This window comes from Eumetopias jubatus, unplaced genomic scaffold (genome assembly GCF_037043125.1).
Source record: "Eumetopias jubatus isolate StellerSeaLion01/CBP00866 unplaced genomic scaffold, mEumJub1_p1.0 scaffold_8, whole genome shotgun sequence".
Taxonomy (NCBI): domain Eukaryota; kingdom Metazoa; phylum Chordata; class Mammalia; order Carnivora; family Otariidae; genus Eumetopias; species Eumetopias jubatus.
In genome coordinates, this window is record NW_028274814.1 from 80,001,370 (window position 1) to 80,016,426 (window position 15,057).

Consider the following 15,057-nt stretch of genomic DNA (forward strand, 5'->3'; position numbering starts at 1 on the left):
CACACAACAACATTTTTAATACATAAGAAAAAAATGCAATTGAGTTTTTATCTCACTCAGAATTCTGAGAGGGTATCATAAAATTGTATTAAGCACTGGTTATTAAAACTCTTTCATCCTGGGATTTTTTTTTTTTTTTTAATTTTAGTGCCTTGGGAAGAATAACCTGCCAAAGGCAGCCTGTCAAACTCAATGAATTAGTATCTAAAGTTGGCAAATCACTGCGGTTAGTATTTCTCCTAGCAAAAGGGATTTCCTGGGCTCCATGGGTGGCTCAGTTGTTAAGCGTCTGCCTTCGGCTCAGGTCCTGATCTCAAGGTCCTGGGATCTAGCCCCACCACGGGCTCCCTGCTCAGCCCTGCGGGAAGCCAGCTTCTTCCTCTCCCGCTCGCTCCCCCTGCTTGTGTTCCCTTTCTTGCTGTGTTTCTCTCTCTGTCAAATAAATAAATAAAATCTTAAAAAAAAAGAGAGAGAGATTTCTTTCCCTGAAGTTTCAGTCTTTCTTATCTTTGGACATGCTGCTCCTTCTTACAAAGCCCTTACTTCCAGTACTTGACTGCCAGGCAATCTCCAATTTATATTCCATGATCTAGTTCAAACCTGATTTCTCTTCATCTGGATGCCCCCCCCCCACCAGAATTTATCAATTACTACTCCTTTTAACTCTCACTGTGCTTTGGACATTTTCTCTGTTACAGCACCTATCATGTTATAGCACAATAATTTTTTAATGGACTCTTCTCTACTAAACCTCTGAACTTTTTGCGGGAAAGGCCTGCCTCTTATTTGCCTTTATTTTCCTAGAATCTAGCAGATGGCTGTAGAGTAGACCCCCAAATGTTTGTAAAATGAACACCAAATTCTGATGACTAACTAAATGACATGGGTTTTCGGGGGGCACCTGGGTGGCTCAGTCGTTAAGTGTCTGCCTTCGGCTCAGGTCATGATCCCAGGGTCGTGGGATCGAGCCCCGCATCGAGCTCCCTGCTCAGCAGGAAGCCTGCTTCTCCCTCTCCCGCTCCCCCTGCTTGTGTTCCCTCTCTTGCTGTGTCTCTCTCTGTCAAATAAATAAATAAAATCTTTAAATGACATGGGTTTTGGGAGCTCAAATCTGATTCCCATTTTCACACTGCAAATCTGGAGTACGTAAATGTTGGTCACCATTTTGGGACATTCTCGTGGTTCCTCATATCTCTTGTCCAGATTCTTTTTTTTTTTTAAGATTTTATTTATTTATTTGACAGAGAGAGAGACAGCGAGAGAGGGAACACAAGCAGGGTGAGTGGGAGGAGAAGGAGGCTTCCCGCAGAGCAGGGAGCCCGATGTGGGGCTTGATCCCAGGACCCTGGGTTCCTGATCTGAGCAGAAGGCAGACGCCCAACAACTGAGCCACCCAGGCACCCCTCTTGTCCAGATTCTTATAATAACCTTTTTGGTATCCTTAACTTCCAGTATCTTCCTATTCTGATCCATCCTGGACACCACTCCAGACTAATTTTTATAAAATATCATCTTCATCTTGTCATTCCTTTGGGCAAAATATAGTAGGACTCTCTAATCCTTTCCAATCAAATCCAAATCTCTAGTCTTCACGCAGGAGGCCCCCAGAAATGCAGCCTCACTTTAGTATTCCAAACATATCTCTTGATCATTTTATAACGTGAACTATACTAGGGCTGGAATCTTTACTTGTCTGACCTCTGACTTATTCTGAGAAATAAGAACAATGGCTGGCCTGGGGGAGATGCTCAATAATTGTGAGGTTAATGAATAGATGAACTATTCCTAGTATATAATCATTTGTTTCAGCTAGTTTTCTTCTTGTTCTCTATATACACCAAGCTCCTATCAGCCCATCTCGTCTGCTAATACCTAATAAACAACATTTAATAGAATGTATTGCAAATTTTAACATATGTGCCCAAATACAAGGCAGTGCCTTGTTGGGCGCCTGGTGGCTTAGTCGGTTAAGTGTCTGCCTTAAGTGATCCCAGAGTCCTGGGATCGAGTCCTGCATCGGGCTTCCCGCTCAGCGGGGAGCCTGCTTCTCTCTCTGCCTCTGCCTCTCTCTCTCTCTGTCTCTCATGAATAAAAAAAAAAAAAAAAAAAAGCAGTGCCTTGTTCTCCCAAAGAGAACTAAAAAAATGGTTTTCAGTTGACTTCATATATATGAATATTAAAATGTCTACTTTAAGTAGTTACTAATTTAGTGAAAATATGTCTAATATTATTCAGCAACACATATTTAAAATCACATGTGAAATATTTATTTAGAGAGAATGCTTTTTCACTCAAACTTTCTAACAATTCAAATTACCAGTGCCTTCGTCATCATTCAAGCCACTTTTATCATCAACTAGCTCAATTTAGAGATCACACCATCTTCACATATATCCAAATTGTTTGAGGAGTTTTTTTTTAATTCATACCATGCACACATATTCCTGAAATACACAGTATAACCTCTTTCTGTTGCTTTTCTAAAAGGCTTACTCACAACAAGATCTAACACTTGAAACTGTAAAGTCCCAATCCAAGAATAATTCCTTAAATCTATGTTAAATTTTTTTTGCCTCCTCTTTGTTTTTAAATGATTCCATCCAGTGATCTCTATAAGCTTGTGGAACTAGCATGAACTGGGGCGCCTGGGTGGCTCTGTCGGTTGGGCATTTGCCTTCAGCTCAGGTCATGATCCCAGAGTCCTGGGATCGAGTTCCAAGTTCCGAGTCCCTGCTCAGCAAGGAGCCTGCTTCTCCCTCTGCCCCCCTCCCACTCATTCTCTCAATCACTCTCTCTCTCTCTCTCTCTCTCTCTCTCAAATAAATAAATAAATAAAATCTTAAAAGAAAAAAAAGAACTAGTATCAACTTAGGTTATTTCAGGATGCATCTTCCCCAAACCCTTTGACTCAAAACAAAATATATAAAACAGACATTATGGACTATAATGAGAGACTTTGTAAGAACACAAATTACAAGGCAACTTCTTTTCTGAAAAATTATTTGGAGAGGAAAAATAAACCTTATATTCAGGTATATAAGACATTTGTTCATTTCACAAATACTTAACGAGCACTTCTTGTGTGCCAGGCACTGTGCTAGGGACTAGAGATACAGTGACGTTAGAATCCCATGGGAAAGACCGTCATTAAATGTATAATGCCACAGCTAATTAATTATGATCATTTTAAGTACTATTAAAGATAAATATACCTAGCTACAAGACAGAGGAGTAATAAAGGAACCTAAGTCTGTGGGATTAAAAAATAGTTTCTCCAACAGTGCTATTTATATACAGTGCAGCAGCAATTCATGTACCCAGTCTATCTGGGTTCAAATACTGACTCAAATCTTGAGGTTACTTAACCTCACTTTCCTCATTTATAAAGTGGAGCTAACAATAGTACCTACCTCATGAAGTTACACTGAAGATTAAATGACTTAATACACATAAAGCATTAAGAACAATGCTGGCACATGGTACTTGCTTAATAAATGCCAGCTATTATTGCCATTTCAGCTGGAACCTGAAAGACAAGCTGGGAGGAAGGGAAGAAACTCCAAGCAGGGGTGCTCAGGTGGGTTGGTCAGTCAGTTAAGTGTCTGACTTCGGCTCAGCTCATGATCCCAGAGTCATAGGATTGAGCCCCACATGAAACTCCCTGCTCAGCATGGAGTCTGCTTGAGATTCTCTCCCTCTGTCCACCCCCCACTCGAGCTCACGTGCTCTCGCTCTCTCAAGTAAATAAATAAAATCTTCAAAGAAAGAAAGATAGAACTCTAAGCAAAGAGCTACATGTGCAAAAGCCCAGAGCATAAAGTTGCTTGGCCTACAGTAGAACTGAAAGGCCAGTGTTTCTTTTTTTTTTTTTTAAAGATTTTATTTATTTATCTGACAGACAGACAGACAGCGAGAGAGGGAACACAAGCAGGGGGAGTGGGAGAGGGAGAAGCAGGCTTCCTGCCAAGCAGGGAGCCCGATGCGGGGCTCCATCCCAGGACCCTGGGATCACGACCTGAGCCGAAGGCAGATGCTTAACGACTGAGCCATCCAGGTGCCCCTAAGGCCAGTGTCTCTAAGCACAGAAGGCTAAGGCGGAAAGGATACCATGAGATATGAGATGAGGCTGAGAAGATGGGCTGAGGTCAATAATGCAAAGCCTTGTAGGTCAGGTTAAGGAGTCTGAACTTTATCCTAAGAGTAAGGAAACCCGAAGGGTTTTATAAAGGGGAGTGACAAGCTTAGATTTGCAATTTTCAAAGCTTTCTCTGGCTATGGAATGGAAAACTGGTTGGAAAGAGGCCTTTGACCTCTATTTTATAGATGACAGGGAAACCAGTAAGGAATTGATTCAGTCCTCTAGATCAGAGGCGGGTGGTGGCACAGAAGAGGGAAGGAAACTAGATGACTACAGAAATAGAAGGCAGAACCAGCAAGACTTACTGGGTGTATGCTGCAGTGAGGGGGCATGGAGGGAGAGGCACTAAACAATAAACATGTATTTGAGGAAGGAAGGAGGGAAGGAAGGAATTCCTGTGTTCCTGCCATATTGTTTTACTGCATGAAATGCCTTCCCTCTATTTCATCTTTCCAGGCACAATACCTTCCCATTTCCTCCACAAAACTGTCTCTGATTGATCTTGTCCCCTTCTTTCCAGGAGTGTTCTAGAATTTTAGAGCTGAACATTCTTGAGATACATAATGATTGAGAGAACTTAGACACTGCCTGAAGACAGAGATCATGTTTTAGTCAACTTTATTTTTTCTTTTAAGATTTTATTTATTTGACAGAGAGAGACACAGTGGGAGAGGGAACACGAGCAGGGGCAGAGGCAGAGGGAGAAGCAGGCTTCCCGCTGAGCAGGGAGCCCGATGCGGGGCTTGATCCCAAGACCCTGGGATCATGACCTGAGCCGAAGGCAGATGCTTAACAACTGAGCCACCCAGGAGCCCCTTTAGTCAACTTTCTATCCCGCCCACCTCATCTCCCCAGCACTTGTAGAGATTCTCATTACAGAACACTTTCTCTGACTTCATGAGTGGTATAGTCATAAACAGCCTATGCTAATATAAAGCTCCTTGACCCATTAAGCATTATATGGAGGTTTCACAACCATTTTCTTCTCGGATCTTCACAGAATCCTTATAAAGTAAGTACTATTACAGAGAAAATAAACTCAGAGCTAAAGTGACATGTCCAAGGTCACACACACTAAAGGAAACAGCAGTGCTAAGATTTGAACCTAGATCCTGTTTCCAAATGGGATGCTTTTTACAACTCTCCATGGAGGGTAAATATTCATATGCACTTGAGACATTAAACTCTAAGAGGCAGCTAAGTGCCACTTCTAAGAATCCTTCCCAGTTTCAGTAATTAATTAATTTATTCAAGAATATTAATTGAGCACCTAGGGGTGCCTGGATGGCTCGGTTGGTTAAGACTCCCACTCTTGATCTCAGCTCAGGCCTTGAGCTCAGGGGTGGTTAAGTTCAAGCCCTGCGTTGGGCTCCACACTGGGGTGGAGCCTACTTTAAAAAAAAATAAAGAATATTTATTGAGCACCTACTACATTCTAGGAATGGCACCTAGTATTAGGGGTAAGGTACAGCAGTGAACAAGGCAAGAAGGTGCTTGCCCTGTCTAGTTCAGGGAGGGGGTCAAACAAGTAAACAAATATATAAACAGCGTTAAAGGCTAGGTACTATAAAGAAAATACACGAGGTGCTGGGGGAAAATGTGTATCCTTAAAATGGGCATTACTTTGAATAGGGTGGTCAGAGAAACTCTCAGAAAAGTGACATTTGAAACCGACCGTGGTCTTCAGGAGGCGCTTAACGAAAGGCATTTCCCCACAAACCTAGTTTGGAAGCCGGCGTCTAAAGCCAAAAGGTACTTAGTGTGCACAGTGGCCGCTCCCAGGCCTCCAACCCTGGCCACCTCACTGGCCTTGGGACAGTTCCCGGCCTACTCCGGCCGCCACCACTAGAGGGCGCCGCGGGTCTCCCCAGCGCCCAGGAGGGGGCCGCGGCCCTAGGCAGTGCCACACTGACACCTGGCACCCACCGCGTCAAGGCCCCGAAGCCCGGGGTACGGATGGAGGGCAAGGGCGGCGCTAGGAAGCCCTAGGGAATCGCGAGGGATCAGCAGGCCCTCAGTGAGAGGACATCCCCAAGATCACAAATCCAACCACTGCCATACGTCCTCACTGCTTCGGGGACAGCCAGCTTCCGGCGCCTTTAAATCAGGAAATACTGGCTGCGTCCAATCCTGGTCCTCCTTTCGCCACTTAGTCTTAGCGCCGGTTCTTCGCCAGGGGAGCGCCAGGCCGGCGGTCTATGGACACCAATCAGCACTCAGGAAAGGCGCATGCGCTCTGGAAAGAACGTGACGTACAGTAGACTTTGCCCTAAAGGCGACCTCCTCTTTTCTCCCCCTCCCTCGCTGTGAAGATGGCGCTCTCCAGGGTGTGCTGGGCTCGGGCTGCTTTGTGGGGTTCGGCGGTCACCCCTGGACCTCATGTCACCCGGAAGCTGCAACTTGTTCGCTGTGGCCTGGCCTGGGGGGCCCCTCGGTGAGGGACCTGGGAGAAAGGAAAGCGTTTCTGACGTACAGGCCTTTCCAGCGGCTCAACCTTGTTTGCATGCTGTCTCTTAATTCTCAGCGTCCCACGCCCTGGCCCCGGGGTCTTTATTCTTCTGCTCAGAACTCGCACCCCGATCGCCACTAGTGATATGGCTTCCTGACCCTCACAACTCTCAGTGCCCCATATTTTCCGTATTCCCCACGTGTCCTGAACTCATCTTTCAGCCTCCCTCTTTGGGCTTAGGTTTTACTGCTACTTATCTGTATCCCATCTCTTTGGCCTTAACATGCTGTTCAAAGGGTCCCTCAGGCTTTGCTCTCCCTGCAGACTCACACCACACCCGACATTCCTCCCTGCCTGATCTCTCATCTGCCCGATGTTTTTCTCGGTCTGATTGCTTATCTGTCCTTGAGCCCGAGATCTTCCTTGGATTTCAGAAGATTCAGGTCTTAGCATACATTCTCCGAGACTGGTGTTTTACATTAGTGTAAAAGGGGCTCGAGGACTGATTCCCAGACAGTCTCTTTGATCTTCCTTGTAGGTCTTCAAAGCTTCACCTTTCACCAAAGGCAGATGTGAAGAGCTTGATCTCTTACGTGGTGGCCAAGACAAAAGTGATTAATGGGAAATACCATCGTTTCTTGGGTCGTCATTTCCCCCGCTTCTATGTCCTGTACACAGTCTTCCTGAAAGGTAAAACCAAAACAGAAATCCCTTGAATCCTTTCGTGGGCAATGTCAAAGAGTTTAGAATAAGTAAGATTACTTGCATGTTCTGCTATGTGGTGTGAGCTGGGGTGTTTTCTGTTTCATAAATGCTTGAGGATTAAATTAGTTCTAAGTTAGCACTTCTGGAGAATGTGTCTAGAAAAGTATCATGACAATTTCTGACAACATCCAGGGGGAATATAGGTATTTTTGCATTTTTCTTAACCACATATAGCTGACTATTGTAGAAATTCTTTGACATGCACAAGGCCAGGCATCTATCTATATGGCTTCACAGACCTGTCCTGTGATTTATCAGTTGACTTGGCCCATAAGAAAATGTGGTCTAATGCTTGTCACAAATCTGTCCTAGATAGCATATCGTGGAAACAACACTACATATACTTATTTTCTGAATGTTTTCATTCAGACCAGAGCTGTGCTAGTTACTAGAAGATGATATAATGACAGGTGTCCACTCTGGTGCCAGACTGCCTGAGTTCGTATCCCAGCTTGTCACTGGCTGTGTGACTGGACTAATTACTTAACCTCTCTGTCCCTTGGTTTGTCTCATCTGTAAAATATGGAAAATAATAGGACCTACCGATTGATCACATGGTTGTGAAAATTAAATACATCAATACATGTAAAGTACTTACGGCCTGATCATAGTATGTGCTCGATAAACGTATCTATAATTATTATTGTACTCTATACTTTTGTTATAACAGCATTTACAATAAACTGCCATGTTAGCTGTGAATATTATCATGATTATTACTAGCTTCATGGACTTGCAAAATCTAAAGTAGAAATAGAATGGCTACTTTGTCTGCTACCACGTTTATAACTGGGATTAAATGAGAAAAGAGTCTGGAAAAGTATTTTGGTTGGTTTGTTTTTAAGCTTTTTTTTTAAGATTTTTATTTATTTATTTTTGAGAGAGAGAGAGAGCACAAGCAGGGGGAGGGGCAAGCAGAGGGAGAAGCAGGCTCCCCACTGAGCAGGGAGCTCGACGCTGGGCTGGATCCCAGCACCCTGGGATCATGATCTGAGCCAAAGGCAGAATGCTTAACCGACTGAGCCATCCCGGCGCCCTGTTTTTAAACTTTTAATTATGGAAAATTTTAAATATACACAAAAATAGAATAATATGATGAATTTTCATGTACTCAACCTTACTTTAGCAGTTATAAACTCCTGGCCACCAGTCTCCTTTCATTTATACACTTGCCTTGTTCTATATTATTTTGAAGCCTACCTAGATATTATATAATTTCATTCATAAATATGAAGGCATTTTTAAAAAAGTAAAGCCTTAGGTAAAATGTAAGAATTACCATCAGATGAACAACAACAAAAAATGCAATAATAGAAATATGTTGAATTACAGTGTTTCTGAAAGTGTTCTAGAAAGGAGATAAGTTAATATCTGGTTGGGGACTACATAAGGTTAATTGAGCAAGATTTCCTGAGGTTAGGGAGTTTTTGAATTTTTATTTTAAAAAGGGAGTGAGTAGTGAACCAGAAGAAGGAGAGCATCCCATAGTAGATCACAGAAGGCCAACTTGGCTGGAATAGAGGTGATGTGCTGGGGGGATAAAGAATGAGAAGAGAGATACAGGTTGGCCTCACAGGAGTTTCAAGGGTCCTAGTTTAGAGCTCTGATTTAGAGTAGTGTCGGGGAGGGACAAATATGTGCGTTGTGGGTAAACATGGAGTTGGAAGCTGTGGTAAGATTCAAACTGGGTTAACGTCACACTCTGTCCTCTACTTTAATGAGGCAGGATTGCAGATGATATGGGCTGATGCCAAAAAGGCTAGAAGAATAAAGACAAATATGTGGAAGCACAATATAAAGTTTCATCAACTTCCATACCGGGAGATGGAGCATTTGAGACAGGTATGGGCCAGGGGCAGAGATCAGAAGTCCATGGTGAGGTAACTCAAGTTAACCAAGATCTCAAGCTTTTTTCTTTCCTATCTTGTTCACCCGTGATCAACCTTTTCCCGTCCGCTGTGAGATCATTGAACTAAATGAGAGCATCAGGTTATTTGTCAGAATTGGGTTTATTCAGAGTTGTAGCCCTCTGTAACAGAGCTCTGTAGAGATTCTGGCTTTACTTTTTGAATAAAAGTTGTGTATACTGAAATCCAGTTCATTTCTGAATATATAAAAATCTGCAAGGATCCAAAAGGCAGCAGGAAAGTAGCATTTGGTGGTGACTTGATGGATAGTTTTGAAGCTGAGAGTGAGAACCTAGGACCCATTTGGCGTATCAAGAAGAATTTGTTGAGGGATTTGGTAGAGTGTCAGGTCCCTTACTAGACATTATTTGGGATACAAAAATGAACAAATCAGGGTTTCTGTCCTCAAGGAACTTACCAACTAGAAGTAGATAGAAATAACCTTGATCCTTCTCTGGGCTGCAATAGAAGTTTACTGCACAGTGTGGGGGAGGGATTGTTCATCGTATTAAGAACTTTGGGTTAAAACCGCGTCTGTCTTTATTTCTGCTTAGTTCCGTCGAGACGTCACCAAGTGTCTTTTCCTAGGTATTATTTCCATTCCACCCTTTGCCAACTACCTGGTCTTCCTGCTAATGTGAGTACAGATTTCTATCTTCCCAGCATATTGAAGAAACGTAGATTTTTTTTTTTTAAGATTTTTTATTTATTTATTTGACAGAGAGACAGCAAGAGAGGGAACACAAGCAGAAGGACTGGGAGAGGGAGAAGCAGGCTCTCCGCTGAGCAGGGAGCCCGATGTGGGGCTCGATCCCAGGACCCTGGGATCATGACCTGAGCCAAAGGCAGACACCTAACAACTGAGGCACCCAGGCGCCCCGAAATATAGATGTTTTTTAAATTAAAAATTATTTAAAGAACTTTCCATTTCAGAAGTAGGCAGAGATTATCACACTTCCTGTTCCAATCTTCTAATTAGCCACTCAGTAACACTTGGATTCCTGGGTCAGCTGTAGGTGTAGGTAGCTTAGACTTTTCATGTCTCTGAGCTGCCCCTGTGTGATGTGAAATAATATTATGACCTTTTCCATCATCCCTAGAGGCAGCAGCCCACTCCCTGAGAAGCATAGCAATTTGGGAGAATCTTGTTTCAGGAGAGAAATGCATTTCATATTCTGATAACATAAATTTTTATTATTTTATTTTGTATCCAAAGATGACAGTTATTTTATTTTATTTTATGTATGTATGTATTTTAAAGATTTTATTTACTTGAGAGAGAGAGCAAGAGAGTATGAGCTGGGGGAGAGGCAGATGGAGAGGGTGAGGCAGACTCCCTGCTGAGCAGGGAGCCTGACATGGAACTCCATCCCAGGACCCTGAGATCATGACCTGAACCAAAGGCAGACGCTTAACCAACTGAGCCACCCAGGCACCCCAATTTTATTTTATTTTTTTAATTAATTTATTTATTTTGAGAGACAGCAAGAATGGGTGAGCATGGCGTGGAGGGGTAGAGGGAGAGGATCTCAAGCAGACTCCCCGCTGAGCATGGAGCCCAGCAGGGGAATCGATCCCATGACTCTAGGATCATGACCTGAGCCGAAATCAAGAATCGGACCCTTAACTGACTGACCCACCCAGGTGCCCGCAAAGATGACACTTTTAAACTGTGATCTTGCTTGTTATTTTAGTTATCTGTTGCTGTATAACAAACAGTCTTGAAGCTTAGTAGCTTTTCACGGTTTTGTGGGTCAGGAAATCGGGCGGGGTTCAGGTGGGTGACTGATTTTTCTCTTCCATATGGTGTTGACAGAAGTCCCTCAGGCGTATTTAGCTGATGAAGAGACTAATCTGGTTGGTGTAAGGTCACTCTTAAGTCTGGTGCCTTAGTGGGGATGGCTGGAAGGCTGGAGCTCTGAGTTAGAGTACCTACAGGTGACCTCTTTAATAGGGTGGCCTCAGAGTAATGGGACTTCTTACATGGCAGCTCAGGGCTCCAGGGGTGAGTGTTTCAGCAAATAAGAATCTGCTTGGCCTTTTATAACCTAGCCTCAGAGGTCACAAAGACTCACTGTGCTCTCTTTTATTGGTTGAATCAGTCACCCAGATTTAAAAAGTAAGGGGACATAGACCTTACTTCTCAATAAGAGGAATGTCAGAGAGTTTGCGGCCATGCTTTTAAACCACCACACATGTAGAAAAATGAATTAAAAAACACATTTGCCCTGAACATTTTATATATACATACGGACTGTGCCACAGTGTGAGGTTGTCAGCATTACATACAATGAGCAGCTCTGTCTGCCACTCTCTCCAACTCTGTCCAAAATATGTTCTTCAAATGCTTTAATTCAAATGAAGTCATTTTATCTAATCACTACACGCAAGGCTGTCCCACTGCTGCTTCCTTTCACAGAACCTCAATAATGTTGCCTGAAATTGTGCCTCAGTGTATCTTTAAACCTTGGTCTGAGACTCATTTACAGAAAAGAACAGTGAGGTAGGGAAGTCATGTCTCCATCTCTTCTTCCTAGTGTTCATGTCCGCCAAATGCTTTCTTGGGTCACTTTGAAAGATGCCGGTTTCAGCAAATGACATTGTGATTCCTTTTCCTTTCAGGTACCTGTTTCCTAGGCAGCTACTGATCCAACATTTCTGGACCCCAAAGCAACAAATTGATTTCTTAGATATCTATCATGCTCTCCGGAAGCAGTCCCACCCAGAAATCCTTTGTTATTTAGAAAAGGTTATCCCTCTCGTTTCTGATGCAGGACTCCGGTGGCATATGACAGAGCTGTGCACCAAGGTATTCCTCCAGCTAACCCTTCCTGCAAACTCCGACTCTTGTGAGATCCTGTTTGCACTAAAACTGGGGAAAAGGGCCAGGCAGGACCTTCCTAACCTCTACCAATCTCTCACCTCTCCCAAGATACAGCGTGGTACCCACCCAGCAACACATGATATCCTGGCTCTGAGAGAGTGTTTCTCTAACCATCCTCTGGGCATGAAGCAACTCCATGCTTTGCAGATGGTGAGCACTTTGTGGCTTTCTGTGTCCCGCAGCCTCACCTTGCCTCAGGTCTTGCATGTTGTAATAACTATGTTGACTTTCTCCTCCTGTGTTGATGTGTTACAGAAAGCCTTGAGCCGAGCCATGCTTCTCACGCCTTACCTGCCTTCTTTCTTGTTGAGACACCGTTTAAGGACTCATACCACTGTAATTCACCAACTGGACAAAGCTTTGGCAAAGCTGGGGATTGGCCAGCTGTCTCCTCAGGAGGTGAAATCGGTAAGAACTTACTGCGATATCAACCCTCAGTCCTTGGTGGCTTTTGAGCTCACGGGGCTGGGAGCTTACAGAGAGCTCCCTGTTTTGCTTGTTAGAACAAAGCCCAAACTCTATTCTTTCACCTCGTTTCTGTGTCTTATTTCTCAGTGAACTTAACTCATGGAAAAGGAATTGCCCATAGTAATTTTGGTTTATGTTTCTTTTCTTTTGGCCCTTCAAAAACCGAGGACGCTATTCTTTAGACCTACTGTTTTTGATTATATAGGCCTCATGGCTTGTCTGTCGTAGTTCAGATTGCTATAGAGAAAGGTTTCTTGTGGGTATGGAGTTATAACTTACTTAAAGGAGATTTTGAATTATTTGTGGGCTTACAGTTCCTGGGGATATTTGCTATGTGATTATTGAGGACTGTTCCTCTTCTGAGGGATACAGGCTTGTTACCTTCGTGGCCTGAATTCTACCCATATTGCTGAAGAGAGGTGTCGAACTTGGCTAGGAGAGTGGCTACAGATTTCCTGCAGCCTGAAAGGTAAGACACATCCCTGTGGTTATGCCACTAAAATCCAAAGTATTTTTCTGTTTGATTCTAAGATTATTTTGGAGTTGATTATTGAGTACCATGAGACCCCTATTTAATATATATATCTAATTGAAAGGGCATAAACTCATTTGCCTACAGGGGCTAAGCAGGTAATGAAGTGGAACTCTGCAAGACAAGAGGGAGTAGTGAGGATTGTGGGAGGCCAAAACAGCATGCATGCCAGTCTGAAGCAGTTTCTCAGCCCCAGCACTATTGATGCTAATGTCCTGTGCATTTGAGAGGATCTCTAGCAGTATCCCTGGTCTCTACCCACTAGATGCCAGCAGCATCGTCCATGCCAGTTCTGACAACCAAAAATGTCTCCAAACATTGCCGGATGTCCAGTGGGGCAGAGGAGAACAGAATTATCCCAGTTGAGAAGCGCTAGGCTAAAGGCATTCAAATTCGGAACAAAAACACTCAATTGGCTAAATAAAAAGACCCGAGGGTGGGTATTAGGCCTGTGGGTCTCTTGTTGGAACCTTTGGCTAGGCCTTGATGTTTTCTAAGCCTGTGAATATCAGGGTAGGCCTACTAGTCTCCTTGGAGCCAAGAAATGTTTCCAGAGCACCAGCTTCTACCAGAAGAATCCCAGGGGTGATTAGTATTACCATCTCTGAATTTTCTACCGCCACCCCTTAAAAGTCAAGAAACGAGGATGAGTGGAAAGGAGTATCTGGTGGAAGGAAAGGAAAGCATCCATGCAGGGGCTGGAACGAAGCAGGGGCCTTTGAGAACAGTAACCTCTTGACGTCACACCTCTGCACTTGGCTTCCCGCCTCTAGTATCAAAGCCCCGTCGACCAAGGCAGTTAGCAGGCTAACTGTTGTTCCCTGGCCAGGCCATTAACGCTGCTGGTGTTTACAGAAGCTGAGCTGTCCCTCTTGCTACACAACGTGGTCCTGCTTTCCGTCAACTACACCGGGACAAGGCGCTGAGTGAACGCGGGGCGGATGGCATTGTCCTGCGGCCACAGAGTGCGGCAGCGTGGCACCTACCCGCACCGGTCGGCCGGGGCTCTGCGTGCGCTGGTAGGTGCGCCCGAGGCAGGGGACAGGTGCTACGGGCTTCCCAGCGCAGCCACCATGCTGCAGCTGGGACTGAAACAAGCCCTCTTAGCAGAGGTGGCCCGTGTGAGCCGGCGACCCGGCTTCCTCAGAACCAGCCGGGGCGGCCGGCGGCCTCTGTACTGGGCCTCCATTGTGATGGTTCCAGCTCAGAGCCTAGGAAGTGAGCTTGTGCCACAGGTGGAAAGCCTCATCTGGCCCAGGGCTCACCCGCTGCCGTAGTCTTTAGAGCTGCGTTTTTGTCACAGTGTCCGGCTGGTGAGGGCAACGGCACTGTTGAAATTGGAGCATTTACATCTATGCGCGTACGTCGATGCTGCCCTCGATCCTTTTTGTGATGACCAAAGACAGGTGTTTTTTGGGGTGTTTTTTTTTTTTTTTTTTTGGTCCCCTCACTGGGTTAACCACTCCCTTTCCTTTCCAAATCCTTGACCATCTTTTTTTTAAGCAAATAGTTATTCATATATGGGAACTTTCTAATGCAAAAGATAAAAGGAAACACAAGTGCTTCTTGCCCCTTCCCGTGTTTATGGCCTTCACCCCCCCATCTTAATTTCTGCGCTGTGGTGCAGCCCCTAAGGAGCCTCAACTCTGCTTACCTCCACTGTGCTGCAGCAGTCCAGCTGTAACAGGACAGTGGCCACCTTCTCTGGGCCATGGATTAAACTTCTAAGGTACTAATCCTTGCCCCGCCTGGGAGACCAGAGAGGCCTGCAGTGTGAGTAAGTCGGGTTTAGCTTTTGTCTGTGTACATCATTGACCTGTAGTAACTTACTGTAAATGCATGAAGCACTGTTTTAAAGCCAAGTAAAGACTGCCTGAAACCAGTTGCTGGAAATGACTTATGCATACTCTAATT

At 44.4% G+C, this 15,057-nt stretch overlaps 1 protein-coding gene across 3 annotated transcripts; it reads left to right on the forward strand.

The window, feature by feature from the left end:
* The first annotated feature begins 6,438 nt into the window (after nucleotides 1-6,438).
* On the forward strand, nucleotides 6,439-15,025 carry LETMD1 (LETM1 domain containing 1). Of its 3 annotated transcripts, none has more exons than XM_028125492.2 (9): nucleotides 6,439-6,572; nucleotides 7,126-7,277; nucleotides 9,079-9,194; nucleotides 9,814-9,896; nucleotides 11,882-12,068; nucleotides 12,192-12,293; nucleotides 12,399-12,551; nucleotides 12,984-13,080; nucleotides 13,999-15,025. In XM_028125492.2, exons 1-9 carry the CDS (start codon nucleotides 6,451-6,453, stop codon nucleotides 14,067-14,069), a joined length of 1,083 nt encoding a protein of 360 aa, XP_027981293.1. In that variant the 5' UTR covers nucleotides 6,439-6,450; the 3' UTR covers nucleotides 14,070-15,025. The 3 variants fall into 3 exon arrangements, with proteins under 3 accessions (XP_027981293.1, XP_087882193.1, XP_027981294.1); XM_088026067.1 differs by having other exon boundaries at nucleotides 13,973-14,031; XM_028125493.2 differs by lacking the exons at nucleotides 9,079-9,194; nucleotides 11,882-12,068.
* The last annotated feature ends 32 nt before the right edge of the window (nucleotides 15,026-15,057 follow it).